The 24,188-nt window shown below is 33.6% G+C and overlaps 1 protein-coding gene across 1 annotated transcript in view; it reads left to right on the top strand.

The window, feature by feature from the left end:
• Positions 1 to 24,188, top strand: part of LOC136040878 (tyrosine-protein phosphatase 10D-like) — a gene marked incomplete in the record, with an annotated part of 219,901 nt that overhangs the window by 95,630 nt on the left and 100,083 nt on the right. Inside the window, 4 exon segments of the mRNA XM_065725278.1 lie at positions 3,567 to 3,838; positions 7,976 to 8,160; positions 20,627 to 20,721; positions 22,693 to 22,984. Coding sequence (XP_065581350.1) covers positions 3,567 to 3,838; positions 7,976 to 8,160; positions 20,627 to 20,721; positions 22,693 to 22,984 — 844 coding nt within the window.

Here is a 24,188-nt window from a genome sequence, read left to right as displayed (position 1 = left end):
ACCTCCGTCCCTAGAATATACACAAGGTACTGTCGTATTAGCCAGTACGCACTCGAGAAGTTGGCTTAGTGTAAGATCTAAAAAACTGGTTTCATAGCCACAAAGACAAATAAAGGGTGACAGAATGCATTGGACTTGCATAATTTGGGCAATATATTTACATATTAGGGGTGGTGGGGGTAAGGTTAAGCTAGGCTACTTCACCCCCCCTCCCGATATGCAAATATATAGCATAAATTTTATTATTATATAAACTAAAATATTACATTTTCATCATATATTGGTATATCAAACAGTTCGTGGTAACGAACTGTAGTAAGGAGCGACCCGGCTCAATAGTAACCAAAACTCTAAAAAATGGAATTTTGATACCAATAGCTACATCAAAAGAATTGCATTTTAATGCTGATTTTAAATATGTAAGTTTCATCAAGTCTAATCTTACCCATCAAAAGTTACGAGCCTGAGAAAATTTGCCTTATTTTAGAAAATAGGGGAAAACTACCTCTAAAAGTCATAGAATCTTAACGAAAATCACACCATCAGATTCAGCGTATCAGAGAACCCTATTGTAGAAGTTTCAAGCTCCTATCTACAAAAATGTGGAATTTTGTATTTTTTGCCAAAAGGCAGATCACGGATGCGTGTTTGTTTGTTTGTTTGTTTGTTGTTTTTTTTTCCCAGGGTCGATCGTATCGACCCAGTGGTCCTAGAATCTTGCAAGAGGGCTCATTCTAACGGAAATTAAATGTTATAGTGCCCTTTTTAATTGACCAAAAATTTGGAGGGCACCTAGGCCCCCTCCCACGCTAATTATTTTCCCAAAGTCACCGGATCAAAATTCTGAGATAGCCATTTTATTCAGCGTAGTCAAAAGACCTTATAACTATGTCTTTTGGTACGACTTACCCCCCCACAGTCCCCGTGGGGCCAAAAGTTACAAACTTTGAGCAGTGCTCACATATAGTAATGGTTATTTGGAAGTGTACAGACGTTTTCTTGGGGATTTTTAGCTCGGGGAGGGGGGCTTGAGAAGGTGGGAGTATGTTGGGGGAACTTTCCTTGGAGGAATTTGTCATGGGGGAAGAAAATTTTCATGAAGGGAGTGCAGGATTTTCTAGCATTATTTAAAAAAAAAACAATGAAAAAATAAATACGAAAAAGTTTTTTCAACTGAAAATAAGGAGAAGCATTAAAATTTAAAACGAACAGAAATTATTACGCATATGATGGGCTCACCTCCTCCTAATACCTTGCTCTTTACGCTAAAGCATTTTTAGTAATTTCAGCAATTTATTCTACGGCTTTTCTGATTCAGGGGTCATTCTTAAGAAATTGGGACAAAGTTTAAGCTTTAGTGTAAAGAGCGAGGTACTGACGAGGGGGTGAACCCCTTCATATACGTAATAAAAACATGAGAATACAGAAGTTCGTTACGTAAGATAATTTGTAAGTTACGTATATCCTTTACTAATAAAAACATTGGTAAAAAGCTAAAAGTTCTAGTTGCCTTTTTAAGTAACCAAAAAATTGGAGGACAACTAGGCCTCCTCCCCCGATCCTTTTTTCTCATAATCATTCGATCAAAACCTCGAGAAAGCCAATTAGTCGAAAAATATTTATGCAAATTTCGTTTTATTATTCATCTGCGGAGAGCCAAAATTAAAACATGTATTGATTCAAAAACGTTCAGAAATTAAATAAAAAAACAAGTTTTTAACGGAAAGTAAGGAGCGACATTAAAACTTAAAATGAACAGATTCGTATATGAAAGGGGCTGCTTCCTCATCAACGCCCCGCTCTTTACGCTAAAGTTTTTTACTGTTTTAAAAAGTAGAGTTAAGAGAAAGAGTCAAACTTTAGCGTAAAGAGCGGGGCGTTGATGAGGAAGCAGCCCCTTTCATATACGAAGTAAATTCTGTTCGTTTTAAGTTTTAATGTCGCTCCTTACTTTCCGTTAAAAAACTTGTTTTTTATTTAATTTCATTAAATTAACATAACTTAACTTCACGAGTGTATACTGGCTAATACGGATGTACCATACACAATTTTGTATGTTGACCCTTAACCCCCCTTTGAAAAAAATTTGATCTCCCCCTAAACATTTGGCTGCACGAAGCGAAAATCGATAATGTTTTATGTGTTTGCATTTTCTAAATTTGAGACAAGTTTGAAATTTGAGAAAAACTCGAATTTGAGTGACTTGGCTAGCAATATAGAGACTAGAAAAGAGGTGTGTGCTCTTCCTCGAGGCATCTAACTCTCTCCTCATCGGTGTATTTGCAGTATGTCCTCGCTTGTTCTGAAATATTTAGACATTATTTCGAAGGGCTTGTGTCACGAATTCCTTATGCTGTTGTTCCCCTTTTTGACATAGGGATGAAACAAATCCTTTTACATGAGCAATTTGTTGAATATATAGCACAAGCAATTCGATGGACTCTTTTTCTAAGGGGTTTCTTTATACGACTTTCTTATGATCTGAGGATAAAAGTGAGAAGGCCAATGGGTCCAGCAGCATTTTTTTTTTTTACCCGTATCAAGACTTTCTTGGGCTGTTAAAACCCCATTTGAATTTTCGCGATGTTTTGTGTCTTTTAGACGACGTATAAATTATCTGAGGATAAAAAAGAGACTACCACTGGGTTAAGCGGCATTCTTTTACCACATTATTCATTATTTGACATTATGATTTTGAAGCGCTATTTGACATTATTCGAAGCTTTGACGACTTTCTAGTGACCAAAATTTTTGCCTCCAGTTCCAGGATTATTCAGCGCGATCAAAAGTACAAATCAACCAAATGCTTTCTTGCCTTCTTGAAAAAATTAACGGTTCTTCTGATTCTTAAAGTTTAGCCGCCCACTATTACGGAAAAACGATACGATCACTCCTAGAGGGAAATTATGTATGGCTGTTTAAGAAATTTTGCCCAACTTTTAGAGCCAAAATTGTCGTTTGGGGCATAAAATCGCGTATAATTATGGTCTATAAGAATAGTATTGCAGTCTGATCTATTTTGTTACTCAAAATATAGTAAATATTGCAATTTCCGTTGATCAGGCTTTTTCTAATTTTTCGGAACCACAGGTTGAAAACTAACGCTTCCGGAGAAAAGCTAAAAAACTTTGACAACAGTAGCGGTTCTATGCCTGTGAAGAGGAGGTTAGCTGCCCCCCCCCCAGTTATTCTTACATCTCACATTAAATTCCTTTTATTTTGTATATTTACACTCTTGTGATACCTCATCCCCCTAAATTATGACGCCCGAAACCGCTACTGTTGGACAAGCCTTTCATTCTATAGTTTAAGCAAAATAGTAATATCAGTAACACCATATCATATATGATACTTCCGTTTCCTGACCGAAGTGGTAGATATAGTATAAACTAAATAAACCGATAATAAATTTACGAATTCAGCTCACCTGTCTAATCAGTGTATATACTTCATATAAAAAAATTGTATCTGTGTTTTACAATAATTAAATTAGTAATTTTTTATCATTGAAAAATGAATACATAATATAATTCTGCTTGAGTTTAAGGACTAACTTCTTTTTATAGGTTTCAATAGACCCTCCGGACGCTATAGAAAGCACGCTTGATGTGGAGAAGATGGGAGAGCCGCCAGGACCAGCGCAGGCTGCATTTTATGGCCTTCTACCCGGTCGAGCCTACAATATATCAGTACAGACCGTAAGCCAAAATGAGATCTCACAACCGACTACAGCTCAGTACCGCACGATTCCGCAAAGACCAAGAAACGTGACCTTTGATAAAAGGCTGATTACTTATGATAGTTTTCAAGTTCGATGGGAAGAACCCAAAGGCCCAAGGTAGTTTATTCTTCTTTGCTAGTTTACTTAAGGTACCGTAAACTCTCGAGTACCTGCAGAATTAGTGGTTTTTTCTTCTTTGCTAGTTTGTTTAAGGTACCGTAAGCTCTCGAGTATCTGCAAAATTGGTAATTTTTTCTCCTTTGCCAGTTTTTTAATGTACCGTAAACTCTCGAGAATCTACAGAATTGTTGGCGGCTCTCCCATCTTCTCCACATCAAGCGTACTTTCTATAGCGTCCGGAGGGTCTATTGAAACCTATAAAAAGAAGTTAGTCCTTAAACTCAAGCAGAATTATATTATGTATTCATTTTTCAATGATAAAAAATTACTAATTTAATTATTGTAAAACACAATAGTTTTTTTTCTTCTTTCTTCTTTTTCTTCTTTTACTAGTTTATTTAAAGTGCCACAAACTCTCGAGTATCTGCAAAATTGGTAGTTTTTTCTTCTTTTTCTCCTTTGCCAGTTTTTTTAATGTACCGTAAACTCTCGAGAATCTACAGAATTGTTAGTTTTTTCTTCTTTTTCTTCTTTTACTAGTCTGTTTAAAGTGCCACAAACTCTCGAGTATCTGCAGAATTGGTAGTTTTTTCTTCTTTTTCTTCTTTTACTAGTTTATTTAAGGTACCGTAAACTCGAGTATCTGCAGAATTGGGATGACATATCGATCATGATAATCTGCGGATAATCTAAAATAGGCCAAAATCAGCCATAGTTTCAACACGAGTTATCTACATTAAATTAATGCTTTATTAGGATTTTATTACATTTTTTTTCATTTTCTTAGTTTGGTTTTTTTAAATCGTGTTATCAGGCAATCGCAAGCCAATTAGACCGCATAGTAAGCAAATGGTGTTGTTATTTGCAGAATTTTTTCCCCTGAAGTACCAAGGACAGTGGAAATGTAATCGGATAGTTCGAACTGGTGAAGTCAAAACTTGACGGCCATTCATATCTTAAAATTTTTTTTTATTTTTTTTATAAATTATTTTATAAATTATATAAATTATTATTAATAATTTAATATAATAATAAATTATAATAATTTAATATTATTATAATTTAATAATTTAATATTATAATTTAATTATAATATAATAATAATTTAATAATAATTATAAATTATATAAATTATTTTATGAATTATTATTTTTATTTATAAAAAATAAATTATCTTAAAAAAAAATTAGGAAAAATCGGCAATTTGAATTCTTAATGTGAAAAACTCAAGTCCCGTCACATCTACTTGCGTTTTTGTTACTTAAACAAATAGGCTAATAGGCCCATATAACCTTCCTTAAGTAATGCCTAGAAATATTAAAATGGTGGCATAATTTCATCAAAATCCTGCTTAGGTGCAAATTTTAAGCTGATTTTCCCGAATCAAGTGAAAATCATAGTGGAAATTTTAAAAAAATTAGCCATATAGTACCATAAAGTTAAACATATGCTAAGGAAAACTGACCGGTTTCTGTGGCTACCTGGAACTATGTAGGCTTGTTTTAGTTTGACAAGATATTTGAAGAAACTAAATTTCTGGTGGTGGGGGGGGCAAACCAAGGTTTAGGAGGGGCAGTTCACCATTAAATCGCCCCCTACCCCTCCCCTATAGTAAGTTACGCCCCTGATCAAAACTCTAAAAAATTACAAAAACGACTTTGAGGAGATTTTTCTCTGCGGCCCGTGATGATTCTCAGTGGCCTTGTTTCTAAGTGCAGGTCAGAAATAGTAATAGTGTTTTGAGTATAGGATCTAAGTTATTTGTGTAAACTTAAACCATACGTATATCCTGAAAGTGTAATCAGCGTTAATATTAATGTTTGGATGACTTTGATTAAAAGTAACAAATATTATGTTTTTTTTATAATTATGAATTTTAAGAATTATGAATCAACATCAGTGGATATTTAACATAAAATTCTGCTCTTAAATGGATTCAAACCAATGGCTTTCTAGATGTGAGCCAGGCATTCGGTGCAATGCTACGATGGTATCCTTCTGAAACCTCTTCGTTACAAAGTTGAATCATCAGTTGCACTTGGTGGTTTTGATAAAGGCCCGGTCCTAAAAGCAATCTGACAGTCGAATATTAAGCTTTTTTTAAGCCTTGACACTATCAAGAATGAAGAATTATTAGACTTTAGAATTTAAGATCTGGGGCATGCACTCGTCATGGGCTAACAAATTTTCAGTTGTATTGATTATCTATATTCATTTTTATTTATATTTCAGTTATATTATTATTTATATGTCAGTTACAAATCATATTATTTTTCTGTTATATTAATATCGATATGTCAGTTTTATTTATATTTCAGTAAGTTGTTATTTATATTTCAGTTATATTATTATTATTTAAATGTCGGTTATATATCATATTATATTTCTGTTATATTAACAAACTTTGAGTTATAGATGCCGTTTTCAGACATGTTTAATATTTACTCAGTGGCAATGGAAAATTTGTTTCAAGCTATTAATTGACCGTGCGGATCTAAATGCTCTGGTGGCCGCTCGTGGTAGGGGTAGGGGTGGTAGGGGTGCCATGTCTTTGATTTTTCAATTTGAAGTGTTGATAATTCAAATTATAAGGTTGACGACTCCTGTTTATCTAGTTGGTATTAAAACATGTATCGCCATCTAGAAATCCTAGGGTAGTACCATTCGCTTAAACTGCCATTTTCTTTTACTAATTCCGTCAAATTGGAGTTTTCGCAATTTTCAAATGGAAGTTTTCGCAAATTTTTACGTCATAATTCAATGTTTGATGATGCTCTCCACATGTCCTCAATTAACCCTGGTGTTGCAATATCACCCAGTAAAACTAGGAAATTTTGGAACTAGCTTAAATTAATGTTTTACTAACTGAATTTAGATTTGAATATAAAAATTGAAATTACGTCGAAAAAAAGTATAAAAACGAAATAATACATACCTCTTATTCTTTTTTTTGTACAAGTATATCTTTTATCTTCGGCGTAGTTTCAACCAAAATAAAAATGTAATTAATACAACAAATTCTCAGTATTTTATTTCTTCTTTTATTCCTTTTTCATATCCTTCTTTGTTCTTTCCAAAACTCTTATAGTCTTCATGAGTAATGCATATTTTTAGTTTAATTATAGATCCCGTGTTTCTAAATGTTTATGTCCTGAAATAAACTTTTTATATAAAAAATGATGTTTAATTTATTTTAGGTAATATTTAATTTAGGCACTATTTAATTTAGATAATATTTTTTGTTTAAATTGGACCAACAAAATAGATCCTACTCTTTTGTCTCTCTGCCAAATCAATGATTTCCTGACCATTATAAACAATGGCCATTAGATTAGACACAATATATTTTAACCTTTACATTAAATATTGTACGTTTTATCATATATATTTTATTAATCATTATATGTAATTTTTATACATAATATATTTCATTAATTGTATTTTAATATGTTTAAGATAGAAAAGACGCTAAATACCAACATTCCAAAATAGAACATCAATCAATCAATCTCTTTATTGTCAAAATATACAAAAGACACAATTCATACATTCGGTCCCACAAAAGGTTCTATGGCCCGATCATCAAAATATAGTAAAAAATAAAACGAAACCACATTCTATCCCCCCTCACACCAAAATAACTTATCTACCTTGGATATTCTATTTTGATTTTATTTGATAAATTGAGTCGAGTTGTCTGATATGTCATTACTTTGGGTAATTTTGAATTAGTTTTATATATAAGCTATGACATTTTTTTCGTTATTACTTATGTTACGAACTATTGAGACTGCTGTATTTTAATAGAAGGCATGCTGCTAGACCTTTTTAAGAGGCCTGCTTAGACTTATATAGGCCAGTAGTCAGGGGAGCAGCTCCAGCATTTTTATTGGGGGGCAAGAGGGGGCTTTTCTTTGGCTTGCTGTATGAGTCTGATTAAATTCTATGGGAAACATTGTACGAGGAATGATTCGGGTCAGTCACGACATTTTTCTCTTATCACCCACGAGATGTTTAGGGTGGCTGTTAAGGGTGGCCAGGAGGCCACCCTTAACAATTTCAGGCAGATAACATAAACACATTATGCTTACGATATTTGATATTTAATCGAATGAAATAAATGTTTATTTTCAGCGAGTTTGACCGTTATCATGTTTCCATTGGAACCGGACGCCAACAACCAATTATTATTCCCCGAAATGAGTTGCGTATAGCCGAATTTACAGAAGGACTTGAGCCCGGCCGAACTTATCAAGTTTTAGTCAAATCACTCTCTGGCAACGTTGCAAGTTGGCCTGCAAGTGCCAATATTACTACAAGTAAGTTTGAATATCTTTTGCAATAAACCACTCAGTTCAGTTATCTTGATTTTGCCCTGTTGCCAGCCATTTTATTAAAAGATGACAGATATTTAATGTTTACAGGAGAAAGTTGGTGGCCCTATGAAAAGCGAGTAGGGGGTCAAATTTTTTTTTTAGCGCTTATGTAGCTATATAACCAATCATGATGCATACTATGTGCACAATATCACGACGATTGGAATATGATCTGATGATATTTCCAATGCCGTATTCAGGGGGTTTGAATCCCCGCCCCAAATTGTTATCCGGCACGTAAAAACGTAGCAAAAATGCATACAAACACATTTTTAAGGCGTTTTTCAAAGGTTTATTGTAATCCTCTGTCCCCCAGAAACACAAACAAAAATTTTTGATGCGCCCTTGGATATTCCACCATCTTTTTAAAAGTCGGAAAATAAAATATAAAAAAATGCCGGGGACAAAAACCGAATCTCCTTTACATTGGTACATGGGGAGGGGGGATGTTCTACGAGAAATTTCCTTGGTGATCTTGAATACAAACTAATTAAATTTAATCGAATAATACACTTTTTTTTCTTTGATCCCCATCCCCTAGGGAAAGCTACTTTGAGAATGAAAAGATCGTATAATTCCAGCTAATTTTATATGATAGTGCTGTTTGATTTAGTTCTTCTGATGTAGGCAATAGAGGTCAGTTTTCATATAACAGGAATTTAACGGTTTTAATGTCTTAAAATACTGATACATTAGATTTATTGCAGTTTTAGGAACGTCCGCAGGTTGAGCGAGGGGTCTTTGGACCCTTTTCCTAAAATGTTAACATTCGTATGGTCTTTTCAGTAATGTCTGTATAATTTTGGTATGATTTTTCCATGTTTTGTTTTGGTATATACCGACCACAGTTATCTTTTCAGTAATGTCTTTTCAGTAATGTCTGTATAATTTTGGTATGATTTTTCCATGTTTTGTTTTGGTATATACCGACCACATGTTATACCGACCACAGTGTTGTCCTTGATCTGTTGGAAAACTGGTTTCTCTGTCCATTTGAAGATAATCAGCTTAGCCCGAGTGGGATAAACTACTGTGAAAGTTAAATAATTTAATAAATAGATAATTTGTATTTATAATAAATAATTAATATAATAGATAATTATTATTATATAATTATATTTATTATTGTTATGTATATATATATTATATTTATATTTTATATTATTTATATTTAAAATTATTATATATTATTATATTTATTATATAATAATATAATAAATAATATAATAGATAATTATAATAAATAACTTTAATTAAATATTTAATAGAGCTGGCTAGGTTAAGTGTTTCATACAATACGTTCTGGGTGGTCTGTTCCCCATAATTCTCTGTTGTAGTTTTCTTAATTTTATTACTAAACTATTATATTTTTATCGTGTTTATTTCATTAGGATTAACCAAACTTCGCTTCTTGAGTCTGGTCGGTATACTACGTTAGTACCGTTTTTTCAATCCCATTGACAGTCCCGTTTAAATAAGACCTAATGTACGTGCCTGTTTAGGGTCTATTGAAACTGAACAAAATATTGCTTGTTAATGACTGTCCACGGTCGGCTTCTGGAATGTCTCGTAATTCATTCAATTCCTAATTGACGAAAAATATGCTATTTTTATGGGCATTAACCCAAAAGGATATATAAATGGTTTAGGTTGTTTTAATGTAAGATAAAGTTTGCAGCGACATTCCAATCCTGTATGGCAATTAAATAAAAAAAAAACTAATTTTTTTAGCTGAAAGTAAGGAGCGACATTAAAACTTAAAACGAACAGAAATTACTCCGTATATGAAATGGGTTGTCCTCTCCGCAATCCCTCGCTCTTTACGCTAAAGCTTTTAATTGTTTTAAAAAGTAGAATTGTGGCAAAGAGTCAAACTTCAGTGTAAAGAGCGAGGGATTGCGGAGGGGACAACCCATTTCATATACGGAGTAATTTCTGTTCGTTTTAAGTTTTAATGTCGCTCCTTACTTTCAGCTAAAAAAATTAGTTTTTTTTTTATTTAATTTCTGAACGTTTTTTAATTAATGCATGTTTGGTTTTGGCTCTCCGCACATAAATTATTAAAATGAAATTGGTATATTAATTCTTTTTTTGGCTAAATGGCTTTCTCTTAGTTTTGATCAGACGATTTTGAGAAATAAGGGGTGGAGAAGGAGGCCTAGTTGCCCTCCAATTTTTCGGTTACTTAAAAAGGCAACTAGAACTTTTAATTTTTAATGAACGTTTTTATTAGTAAAAAATACACGTAACTTAAGAATTAACTTACGTAACAAACTTTCATAACCTTATATTTTTATTATGTATACGAGGGGGTTTGTACCCTCGTTAATACCTCGCTCTTTACACTAAATCGTAAGTTTTGTCCCAATTCTTTAAGAATGACCCCTGAATCAGAAAGGCCGTAGAATAAATAATTGAAATTACTAAAAATACTTTAGCATAAAGAGCAAGGTATTTATCTCCTCCTAAATACCTCGCTCTTTATGCTAAAGTATTTTTAGAACCCCTCATATGCGTAATTATCTCTGTTCGTTTTAAGTTTCAATGCTACTTCTTCCTTTCATTTGAAAAAACGTTTTCATGTTTATTTTTCTTTGTTTTCTTATAGTAATGCTAGAGAATCCTGCGCCCTTTTCATTGAATTTTTCTTCCCCCATGACAGATTCCTCCAAGGAAAGATCCTCCAACATAGCCCCCTCTCCTCAGCCCCACCCCCAAACAAAATAAAATCCCCCTGAAAACGTCTGTACACTTCCCAATAACCATTACTATATGTAAACACTGGTCAAAGTTTGTAACTTGCAGCCCCTCCCCCAGGGATTGTGGGGGAGTAAGTCATCCCCAAAGACATAGTTATTATGGTTTTCGACTATGCTGAACAAAATGACTATCTCAAAATTTTGATCCGTTGACTTTGGGAAAAAAAGAGCGTGGGAGGGGGCCTAGATGCCCTCCAATTTTTTTGGTCATTTAAAAAGGGCACTAGAACTTTTCATTTCCGTTAGAATGAGCCCTCTTGCGACATTCTAGGACCACTTGGTCGATACGATGACCCCTGGGGAAAAAAAAACAAAAAAAAACAAACAAATAAACACGCACCCGTGATTTGTCTTCTGGCAAAAAATACAAAATTCCACATTTTTGTAGATAGGAGCTTGAAACTTCTATAGTAGGGTTCTCTGATACGCTGAATCTGATAGTGTCATTTTCGTTAAGATCCCACGACTTTTAGGGGGTGTTTCTCCCTATTTTCTTAAATAAGGCAAATTTTCTCAGGCTCGTAACTTTTGATGGGTAAGATTAAACTTGATGAAACTTATATATTTAAAATCAGCATTAAAATGCGATTCTTTTGATGTAGCTATTGATATCAAAATTCAATTTTTTAGAGTTTTGGTTACTATTGAGCCGGGTCGCTCCTTACTACAGTTCGTTACCACGAACTGTTTGAAAAAACACAACCTTGACAAAAAAAGTGATGAATGTTTTAAACTACGGCAAATTCAAACGAGGATTCATCAGAATAATGAAAAATGCTTATGCGCGCTCATAGCTCAAGCCTTTGGGTGGCTGATATACGAAGGCTTTTTGTAGGGGTTTGCGTGTGATAGTTTATAGCCTATGCCAATTGACGGTCCGAAACGAAAACACTTTTTATTTTTACTGCTTTGTCAGTTAGTGAAGCCATTTTGGAATAGAATAGAATACATTTATTCACTACAATAGCCGGAGCTAGCATTAGCATGTCATGACAAAAATAATTTCCACCTTCAAAAACACTCACAGGAAAATTTAAACAAACATTATATTAATCAAACATTAAATATTAGTCGTGTCAATATTATTAAAATGACGGGTAAAATATGGAACAAATGATTTACGATATCTCTCAGTACTGTAGGCTGAGCAAGTCAGTAACTGTGGACAATTCTTTTTTATTTGTTGGAGGCTAGTAACTGGTCCTTTAGTTGGGGGGCTCTCAAGGTTGAGTAGTAGACGACAATGAGTTTGGGAATTCAAACAATTCAGTCCAAATCTATATGTTAAGCCATGTCTACGACTATCAAGTGAGTCCGAATTGAGTTGTTTCAGTGCATCCTCGTAAGTTAAGTAGTTTTGTCCAAGCATAATTTTTACAACTCTTTATTTTATCGTCTCAAGTCTATCTGTTTGATCTTTTGTCAATCCCGGATGCCAAGCAGGGCATGCATACTCAAGAAAAGGTCTAACATAGCTGCAGTATACAGACTTTAAAACCTCAGTTGGTGTACCAAATCTTTTTAGGCTGGAAAATGAATGTAAAAGCGAGGCGCCTTTTTTAGTCAGATATTCAACGTGCGAATTCCATCTTAAATCATCGTCCAAAAGTATCCCAAGTATTTTAACAGTTTTCTTTGTTGGCAGTATGGAATTATGAGAAGAGTGGTTGTTACCCTTTAGGAAGGAAAACGTCATATAAGAGCTATTAGTTTCACTGACCGTCAGTTTTACCTTTCCTAATTCAGCTTTTAGATTATCATAGATTTCGATCAAGTCAGACAAGTCAGTCGGATGGCTTAGTCGCAGTGATAAAACAGTTAAATCATCAGCAAATTTAAAACATTCACGAATTGTTGTTAAAATACGGTTAAAAACAATAAGAAAAGAAAGCGGGCCTAATTTAGTCCCTTGTGGCGAACCACAAAAAATATTTATAAATTCAGATGGCTCATGATCAGGGGGTTGGACACACTGAGATGTTTCAAAAAGAAAACTAGCGAGCATTCGTACAACAAATAGACGGGCACCTATAGCCTTTGTTTGTTCCACAACTACATTATGATCAAGAAAGAAAACTAGCGAGCATTCGTACAACAAATGGACGGGCACCCATAGCCTTTGCTTCTTCCACAACTACATTATGATCAAGACTATCAAAAGCCTTAACTATGTCTGCAAATAATGCATCAACAGAGGCCCCATTATTTTCTAAGTGCTTAAGGATAGTATCCAACAATGCAACCAAATAATGAACAGTACTATAACGTACTGTTTACGTCTGCGGCTCATCAAACACAATAAACAAACGCCACTTTTTTAGTGCTCCCCCGGGAAATTTTTTAGAACCGATCAGATCTTTCTTCTTCCTATATTTGGGGAAAATTATATAGTTTATCAGTTAATGTTAAAGCCATTAAATACTACCTGAAACCATTTAGGTTATATACTACCTATGATTATCTCTGTAAATGTTCACAGACCTGATTCTTAGAAGTGCATTTTATGCTTTTTTTTTCAATGTTCCCCGGGGAAATTCTTTAGAGCCGATCAGCATCTCCCCTCCTTCTATGCGAGGGCGCAGTTATAGTATTTGTTTTGTCTGTTAAGGAAACCTCACAAGAAAACCTTTTGAAGTCATTTTCGGTGTAATCAATGGATGCTATTTGGTGCCATAGTTATATATGCGTGAAGTCAAACACACAAACATAGGCTTTTCAGTGTTTCCCCGGGGAAATTCTTTTGAACCGATCAGCCTCTCCCCTCCTTCTGTGTGAGGGTGCAGTTATAGTATTTTTCTTGTCAGTTGAGGAAGCCTCATAAGAAAACTTTCTGGAGGCATTTTTTAATCACAGTATATGCTATTTGGTGCCACATTTATGTGTGCGGCAAATCAAACACAAAAAGATCGGTTTTTCAGTGTTTTCCCGGGGAAATTCTTTACACCTGACCAGCCTCTTTCCTCTTCCTTTCTACGGGCACATGTATAGTTTATATATATATTTATTATATATACTTATTATAGTTTATATGGTTATACGTATATATATATATATAGATATATATATATGTATATATATATATATATATATATATACATATATATATATATATATATATATATATATATATATATAGTTTATATGGTTATACGTATATATATATATATATAGATATATATATATATGTATATATATATATATATATACATATATATATATATATATATATATATATATATATATATATATATATATAGTTTATATGGTTATACGTATATATATATATATATATAGATATATATATATATATGTATATATATATATATATATACATATATATATATATATATATATATATATATATATATATATATATATATATATATATATATATATATATATATATATATATATATATATATATATATATATATATATATATATATATATATATATATATATATATATATATATATATATATATATATATATATATATATATATATATAGTTTATTAGTTATTAAAACCTCAAAAACCCATTAAAGCTTGCCTGAAACCATTTGTGGTCATATAAAAGACAATCGAAAACAGAAAAGAGTTTGATCTCTGACGATTTAACCTGGCAAGATTGGGATTAAAAACTATTGGCGCCACTTATAGTGTTGCGTCTGACGGCCTCATTAAAATTTTGAAAAGATCAATGAAAACTAAATATCTGATAGGATTAGCGATCTAGATACGTTAAATAACGATGAATTTTTAGTGTTTGTTTTGAAACATGAATTTCGATCAGTTATTAGTCTGAGATACTTCCCAGCGTATATCCTAAACGCTGATTAGAAATGCTTTGAAGATGTAATCTATTTAATGGAAGGACAGGAATTTAGATTTCTACTGTAAATTGCACAATTATTTTATATAAATTGAAAAATAATCTAGACAACATTAGGATTAATCTTATAGTTTATAAGTTTCCACACATTTATGAGCCACTAGTGACCTCACAGAAAATAGTATTGGGGGAATTACTCAGCCAAATTGTCACATAACGTCCCATTGCGCTAAACATTATAAATAATTGCTTAGACCACACTGCTTTTCCATTTACAAAAAATTAAGGAAATTATTACAAAACCTTAAATATGCGTTTTCAATTTTTTATTTATTTTTAGTGAAAGTGCAGTTTTGTTTTTATTTTTTGTTCACTGCTTTGTCGAAATTAAAACCCGTTTTCTCTTAATTAATTTTTCCTAAAACATTATACTTTACTATAAAAAAAGCTATTTAATTTTTAATTTATGGGGTGATCTCAATTAGTCGAGAAAAGGGTTTTGGTCCAAGTTCTGTCGTTATGTGGTAGTCTCTTTACTTGCGTTTTTGTGTGTGTTTTTTAAACTAATTTGAATGCTGGAACACAAAACGCGAGAAAATCAAGAGAAAAAATCCACTTATCTGCATAAGATCCTTTTGATTTACCCAAATTTTTTCTATTTTTTTTTGTGACTTAACCTTTTTCGCTATTTTTTATGATCTCCAGCACACACAAGTGCCCACATATTCTTGGGTATACCCCCTCCCCAAGCCATCTTCCTTGCTAATACCGATGATTACGACTCTTCACTTTGACCTGTAAAATGTCAAATCGCTGCGCTCTTTAGAATGGCACCGACAGTTTTACAGCATTTCTACGAAGGGATACTCAATTAGCTTTTCACCCCTTCCCCCCAACTTTTCGCTATTTTTTATGACGTCCGTTACACACAAGTACCGTCAGATTCCTGGGGGATACCCCCTCTCCCCAAACCCTCCCCCTGCATGTCTTACCGATTATTACGACTCTTCACTTTAACCCGTAAAATGTCAAATCGCTGCGTTCGTATAGAATGGCGCCGACAGTTTTACAGCATTTCTACGAAGGGATACTCAATTAGCTTTTCACCCCCCCCCCAACTTTTCGCTATTTTTTATGACGTCCGTTACACACAAGTACCATCAGATTCCTGGGGATACCCCCTCTCCCCAAACCCTCCCCCTGCATGTCTTACCGATGATTACAACTCTTCACTTTGACCTGTAAAATGTCAAATCGCTGCGCTCTTTAGAATGGCGCCGACAGTTTTACAGCATTTCTACGAAGGGATACTCAATTAGCTTTTAAATATTTGAGCCAAAGAACCTCATGTCAAATATATTAAATGATTATAAATCTTATCTGGCTAAATGACATTTACTAACGCTCTGTTTCTGTCAGTTTCTATTAGCTCAAATTGACATTTTAATAACCTCTATATAAAGATGCCGCTCCCGTAATGTGGCTGTTATGATCAGAAGACATTAAGTGCCAAAGAATATGTTTATAACAGTTGCAGTTTGTAGCTAACAGGTTAAATGAAGTTGCCTGGTTAAATGAAGTTTTAGAAAATGTTTGCTGAATTGAGTCGGAACCGGAGTTGGAGTCTGTATTATGAAAATGTCTGTAGTCGGAGTTGGAGTCGGTTATAATTGTAAAATCTAGTTAAGTGAAGCTTTTAAACACAGAGTTGGAGTTTTAGTAATTTTTTCTGAATGGAGTTGGAGTCGGTTTACTGCAAATATTTTAAAACGGAGTTGGAGTCGGTTATAATAATAAAATCTAGTTAAATGAAGCTTTAAAACAGGGCTGTAGAGTTGGAGTTGTGGAGTCGGAGTTTTAGTAAGTTTTTGCTGAATTGAGTTGGAGTCCGTATATTGAAAATGTTTAAAAACCGAGTTGGAGTCGGTTATAATAATAAAATCTAGTTAAATGAAGCTTTAAAACAGGGGGTCGAAGTCCTAGAGTCGGAGTTTTAGTAAGTTTTGCTGAATGGAGTTGGTATAAGTCGGTATATTGAAAATGTTGTAAATGGAATTGGCGTCGATTATAATAATAAAATCTAGTTAAATGAAGCTTTAAAACATGCCTGTGGAGTTGGAGTCTTAGTAAATTTTGCTGAATGGAGCCGGAGTCGGACTCCATTTGGAAATGTTAAATGAAGACTAATTTGTTTTACACCAGGATAGTATTTCAAGTCAGGACAGCAGCAGGGAAAATAACACCCTTTGGTGGTGATTTCAAGACGCATAGGCAGTAGGAGGTTAGGGTAGGTCTAAATTTAAGGAGTTTTATTACTTTTCCCATATTTTTCTACACTTTGTGTATAATTTGCCTTGTTTCTCTTTTTTAATTTGCCTGCACCCTGCCATGGAGAGTCCCTGCTAAGGTGAGTCACCTCCCAGGGGTGGGCTCTGCATATATGACTGCTGGACAGACATACGTCCATTTTTTCCTTAAGTGGGGAAATCAATGTGTAAAAATTTAATATTTAGGAGAAAATTTAAATCTTTTCGAGGTGGGAGGGGGATCCTTCAGAGTAAATAGAAGCGAGAATGCCTCTTGTCAATATCTCCTTCTGTTTTTTTTTCTGACAAGTTGTAGGTCGTATGTAATTCAGAGGTGTGAAAATTCTTGGTACGGAGCACAAGTAATTTACTGCGTTTCTTTGCTCTTTGTGTGTTTTTTTTTTTTCAAAAACTTTGAAATGAAACCAAATAAAAAATATTGGCCCAATTTTTACGGAGGGGAAAAAGAAAAAGTAAAAACTGTTTTTGCAAGTACTGTGAGTGTACTGTTTTGATTTTGTACGAAATCTATTTTTATTGTATGCTCTCATGTATTTCGATGTATATTGCTGTAGAATAATTCGAATATTTTGGTTTATACAATTGACAATCGTGGTCAGTGAATACTATAACAAACACTATTGAATTAAAGTATCACAAAATAAATTAAATATAATTGTAGCCTGACCTTCACTACTACACAGGCAAAACCAGACGTATTATTGAAGGCTGTTGTATAGCTGAAAAGGTTAAAAATGGTACACAGCGATTCCCCGTTTGACACAAGACATTGAAAAAACAATTAAAAGATGACAAGAAATTTGTCACCATTTAATACTTTTAATTAATCTTTTAATTAAATCAATTTTAATTAATTTAATTAATCATTCATCATTTAATTCGGTATCTGTGAAGTGAAACTGTATTTTCTCCAAATAGAAATCTAAATTTGATAGGCTTGAATAACAGGTTGAATTTTTTTTTTGCCCAACATTTCATTAAAACCTGAATCAAAGAAGTATTTATAAAAAATCTAAACTTAAGTAGAACAAGTCCAAAAAGCGAGTAAAACTAAAGTTATAAAGATCTGAAAATACTTAGCGATGCTTTAAAACATAAATACTTTAACTCCGCTTCCTACCATAATGTTATATATATATATATATATATATATATATATATATATATATATATATATATATATATATATATATATATATATATATATATATATATATATATATATATATATATATATAAATATATATATAAATGTCTGAAATGGTTCATTTTAGCAATGACAATTGCTTTATTCCAGATATGGTTACATAATTTTATTGTCCAGAGGAGGCTAGGGCTTGACGTTGTTTAGTTTAACTAAATTTTAAAATTGTAAAAGGGAATGTTTTTTGTATTTTTTACAATGTTTTCAAAAAAATTGAAAGCTCATCACCTGAAAGGGGCCAGCTCTCCCCCCTCCGACGTTCCTGCCTATAAATGCAAACATACAAATTTTATAAGTAAGGCCTAAAAACGTCTAAACGAATGACTAACGTCTAAAAACGTGCGAAAAACGTCTAAACAAATGAATACCTATCTGGAATTGCTTTTTCGTTTGAATTTGCCCCTCTCAGTTTTCAATCTCCGTCATAATTGGTTTAGTGCCTGACCTGTGATTGGTGTGTTGCGTTTGAACATTGAGCAATATATTTGGGTTATTAACGTTTATAAGGTAAACAGATCTAACTAAATAAATTTTAAGTAGTTTTAAAAGGTGTGTACCTCCTAAGGAGACACTTTTAAATGTTTTAATTCATGTTAGTATTGAAGCAATGTCCGGTTATAAGTTTATAAGGACAATTAGTTTTGGAACTACAATAAGATGTTTTCCCTTCTAATCGTCTTACTTGAGTCTGTTTTACGAAGGTGTAGTATCCTTATTACGCTAATACGACCAATTATGACGGGCTTTATCCAATCACTAATTTCCTTTGGCTTCTATTGTTTTTTTCTTAATCACTATTATCGGTAAAGCAACCAGGAACACTAAATCACAAAATATAGAGGGGAGGAGCCAGACACTTTGTTGATTTTTTGAAGGAAGATACAAGAAAGGTATTTTTCAAGACCCAGCGGAGATTTTTTCGATTTTTACAATAAAAAGAATAAAGGAAGAATTTTTTAAATCTGGAGAGCAATTACCCCCCCCCTCCAACCCTAATTGGTGTCCCTGGTAGCAAGCCATAATCCTGAAAATGTGAACAGTTTTAATCATGCTAATAAAGCCTGGGTAATGCATGAGCAAATTGTCACACTTTTTAATTACTAAGTTATCTGGGTGGTTTTCGTAAATTTCTCTATAAATAGAATGATACTTCTGGAAGAAAGGGTGTACATATTTGACAAACTAATAAATGATGGTTGACTAAATAACCATGTCTTCATAAAAGTCATCGAGTGTCAAATGATTGCAGCCCAAACGCGTTCTTGCCAGGGCTGCCAATTTTTTCAACTGAAGTGGTCACTTTCAGGTGCCAAAATCGAATCGGAAAACTCCTGATCCTCTGCGAAACTAATCGCGGTTTATTTATCATTTGTTAAATGATAAGTTGATATCTTGAACGTAGCTCAAAAATGAATCTCATTGAATTGTTGAACAAGGTCCAAATTAAAATTTTGTTGACATTGTTTATAGAAACAGGGATCAATATCCAGAGTGCCTTATCCAGATATCACAACATGCAACTCCTGACTTTTGATAAAGTTTTCTACTCCAAAATTAGGTCTATATTACTTATACATATTACTTTTGAAGAAATATTTTTGCTCCATATGAAGCTGTGGAGTCCACCTTAGATTTCCACAAGATTATAAGAGTACGCAAATAATTTATGCCTCTTAGCCGTGATTCCCAGCGAGAAGTATAGGCCCTGCCAGTAGTCATGGTAATATTTTAGTGGGTCATGGGTAGTACGTGTACCCTTTGTCTGACTCTACTTAAGAGTGTAATAGAAAATAATAATAAGTAAATTCGGATGACTGACGTCACAATAATATGCATTTAAAGAGCTAAAAAAATATATGATAGTATGATAGTATTTCAAAAACTTCATGCATTGTATAAAAGATGTTTTGTATAGACAAGATTTCATTTGCATAAATATGCTTAGAAGACCACTCGATGAGAATACCAAACTAGTGATCTTTTAAGCTTCTTCAGTGGATTACACATATAATTTTGAATGAAAAAATTAAATACCATGAGGGGAGCATTAGAAATTAAGAAATCCCTAGCTGGGGAATGGTCCAAAGTCGGCTGAGAATTACTGTTCTACACGATAAGTATTATTCAAAAACATTCACGCAGGAACAAAAAACTTATTTATAAATTAATTTATTAAAACTTTATTTAGAAACCTTATGTAAAACCTTATTTGTAAATCATGCTCTTTTGTAAAAATAAAATTCCATACAGAAAACATCTTTTCTAGTTCTTTTTGTTTTAACTTAGGACCCCAGCCTGTGCTGAATCTCAACACCTCAGAAGCTGACGATCTAATGATATCGTGGAGGCCGGATCCCACTAGTTTTCAGGAAAGCTTTAAAGTAAGTAAATAGTCTGTGTGTTATTTTGCATGACTGTTAATTGTACTTTAATAAATAGAGACTCGAATGGGTCAGGTAGAATTCATGTCGCCAAAAAAGATCAAAATTACTGCCTCGGCTTGGTTAGGTCGCAAAAATAAGAAATTTTTTTTTGAACAGAAAAATACCTCAATAATAGACTTATTTTGAATGTGTAATAAGTTTATGGTTTATCCTGGATGAGACAGCAATATCTTCCTCTGTTTGTAGGTATATTTTGCAGCAAAAATAAAGTAAACTCCTAACTAGTATTGATTGAAACTTTTCTCACTTTCTGGGATTTTCCGCTTCGCTCCTCCGATATTTATTACTGCTTGGCATTTTGCTTGGATTTCTATTTTTTAGCCAAACTTCAAGGTCAGTACTGGGTCATTTCACCCCTTCTCTGTGCGTGCGTGCGTGCAATGTGATTTGCTTGTCGCGTCGAATTGCGTGAACGCGTCGAAGTAATCTGTTGCTTGTTGTTTCATAAAAAATTGCTGAAATATATGTTTGATTTTGTTTTAAAGTTTGCTAGTTGGTAGCTAGTTTCTTATTATGAAAACAAAGTAGCAAAACCATCTCTTGATTTGTGTCTGCTAAGAAGGTATGTGTAATATCAAATATTATCTGATTTTGGGGTTTCAACTTGAAGTCAAATTTTATATTCCGAAAGACGGGATTGCTTAAGTTTAATCCAGGCGGCATCAGAATTGCACAAATTTAGTTTTTCGTGATCATATTTTTAATAAAATTGTTTACATAACACATCTTATAACTATAAACACCTTCAACTAAATTGAGTATTAAAGAAAAAATGCATTTGAAAATGTTATTTATATCATAAGTTACCATAAAAAGGCTTAAAATTCCAAGTTCAGAAAGAAAATGTTTTAAACCTCGCTTTAATGTGTCACAATTCAGTATGGATTTCCATTTTCTAACAATTCACGTGAAAATCTGTAGCCTCCAGGGGAACCAAGTGATTCTTTTTCCCTTGTAAAAAAAAGCAGTAAAACTTTTTTTTTTTTTTTTTTTTTTTTTTTTTTTTTTTTTTTTTTTTTTTTTGTAACGCAACTACAACTTTCTGCTAAGTGAAACATATGTGCGTCTTTTTCTTCGCGTCTTCTCGACGCTGGGAAGTACTCATGCACCATTTTCTATTTCAAACGCTCTAACCTTTGAGTGATACAAGATGGGAGATTAGAACCTTTGGGAATATTACTTATGTATTTCATCAAATGTTGCTGGTTTGGAAGTTTAGCCCCTAAATATCTTTGTCCGAATTTTCCTCTTTCTATGTTCAGCTGATTATGAGGCCCTTCATCTACATTATTTTTCAGACAATGCATCGAACAAGGACATAGGGAAAGGAAAAGGGGAGGTTCTCGTCGCATTGGACTAAAATTTTTAGATTACCGTTGTAATTGAACTGCTTAAAAGTTTTAGAAATAGGAGGTTCTGAACGACACACATGTATCTTTTTATAATGTTTTTTTTTCTCTCTCAGTTTGTCCTATCTAAAGTTGTATTTTACTTTTAGAGCTTTGTTTGTAGTTGTATTTAGTGTTGCTATGGCCCTCAGTCTTTTTGCAATGAATTCATCTTATGTAAATATAAATCCAAATTCCATCTCCCCCTGGACAGGGTAATTTCAGGCGTTCACCAATTTTTTACTACACTCTAGCACATAGATCGACACTGGTTCAATCCATGACGGCGTGTAATATACATGATGGCGATGTATGTAATATGGGGGGGGGGAGAAAGGGGAAAGAATTTAATTTTAAGCAGCATTTTTTTACATTGTTCAGGAAGGGGTTCTTGAGACAAATTTGAAGCGGGGTGAAATCTACCTTTTGCACAGATATGCAGCTTAGTAGAAGAAGAAGATATTAACCCGTATATTTGAAAAAGCTTAGTTTTTCCTCTATAACTCTATTTTTGTTTAAGGTGTCCTATGAGGAACTAGAGACGCCTAGCGGAGATTCTTCGACGTACAACGTATTTGAAAGCCAGATCCTTCTTGACACCCTTCTTCCTGGTCGAAATTATTCCATATCAGTGACAGCAGTTAGTAATGGAATGGAGTCAGAAGAAAGAAGTTTATTCCAAGCAACTCGTCCATCGCCCCCTATCATTGAAGCTTCGACGCCCATTATTGGAGGAATGAATATATCTTGGAAGTCGGATGTAAATTCGAAGCAAGATGAGTTTGCAGTTGTTTATAGCAGAAATGATACTGGTAATGCTTCATTTATCTTTTTTGTTTGCCATTTATCTATTTACACAAATTCCTGTCTTAATTTATATTAGCTATTTTTTACTTACTTAATAAGTAATTACTTTTTAGTTATTTATGTTTGTTTATATTGCCGTTTAATCAGTTTGAAATTGAATTCATAGTCACAAAAATGCTTCTACGCCTGTTTTTTTTCTGTATAACCACTTATTAAGATACACGTGTCAAAGAACTACTACCACAGCACCAAGCTGCCTGAGGCCAACACAGCTACGCACGCTCCTCCTCAATCCCAATCTATTCAAAGCCTCCCTCTTTATACCCTCCCATGAAGTTCCTGTTCCCTTTAAACATTTCTTTAAGACATCCTCCCATCCCAGACGAGGAGACCTGCTTTCCGTTTAGCCCTAGATGGTTGGCCGGAAAGGATAATCTTCGGCAATTTGTCTTCTTTGATCTTTGGCAGTCTGTCATCCTTCATCCGGGAAACGAGCCCTAGCCATCTCAATCTTTCATCCATTATAGCCCTAGAAAGTGGGATTGAACCACACTTTTCGCACAGCGTACTGTTTGAAATACGATCAGTCAGCTGGATCCTGGCATAATATGTAGCCTACTCTATCTCTTTCATATGTTTATTTTGTAATTCAATTGGTAAACATTTGAGTAGTTTATGTCACTCTATTTCGTGGAACCTCTTGGGATGTTTGGCAAAACTCTTGGGGGAGTCTCGGTTGAAAAGCCCTATATTAAAAATTAATTGTGATGCACCATCGCTGGATGTTTCCTATTGGTGAAATACTTTCCCTTTGTGCAGGTAATTAGCCAAATTGATTATAATTGTATAGAAAAGTTATTAAGTCATAAACAAAATATTTAGATAACCTAATAGCCTACTAATGTTAATCAAGATAAACCAAGTTGAATCGTAAGTCTACCAACGGTGACCATATACCTGGTTAATGTACCCAATTCTAGAAATCTTTCAGATCGATTACCTTACCTTAGACCTTAGACCTGCCTGTGCCGCCAGAGGCACCCAGGGCATCCACGAGACTTCGTCTTTCTGTTCTGAATTGGGCAGCTGTGTATATGTTATTAAAGTATATATCATTTAAAGCAATTTGAATGTACCATTTCATAACGCCACCAAAGATACCAAAATATTACTAACAACTCACCGCAGCACCAAGCCGCCTGAGGCCAA

This window comes from Artemia franciscana, chromosome 21 (assembly GCF_032884065.1).
Source record: "Artemia franciscana chromosome 21, ASM3288406v1, whole genome shotgun sequence".
In the NCBI taxonomy this organism is placed as follows: domain Eukaryota; kingdom Metazoa; phylum Arthropoda; class Branchiopoda; order Anostraca; family Artemiidae; genus Artemia; species Artemia franciscana.
The sequence above is the reverse complement of the archived record's forward strand: the minus strand, read 5'-3'. Positions and strand labels throughout refer to the sequence as shown.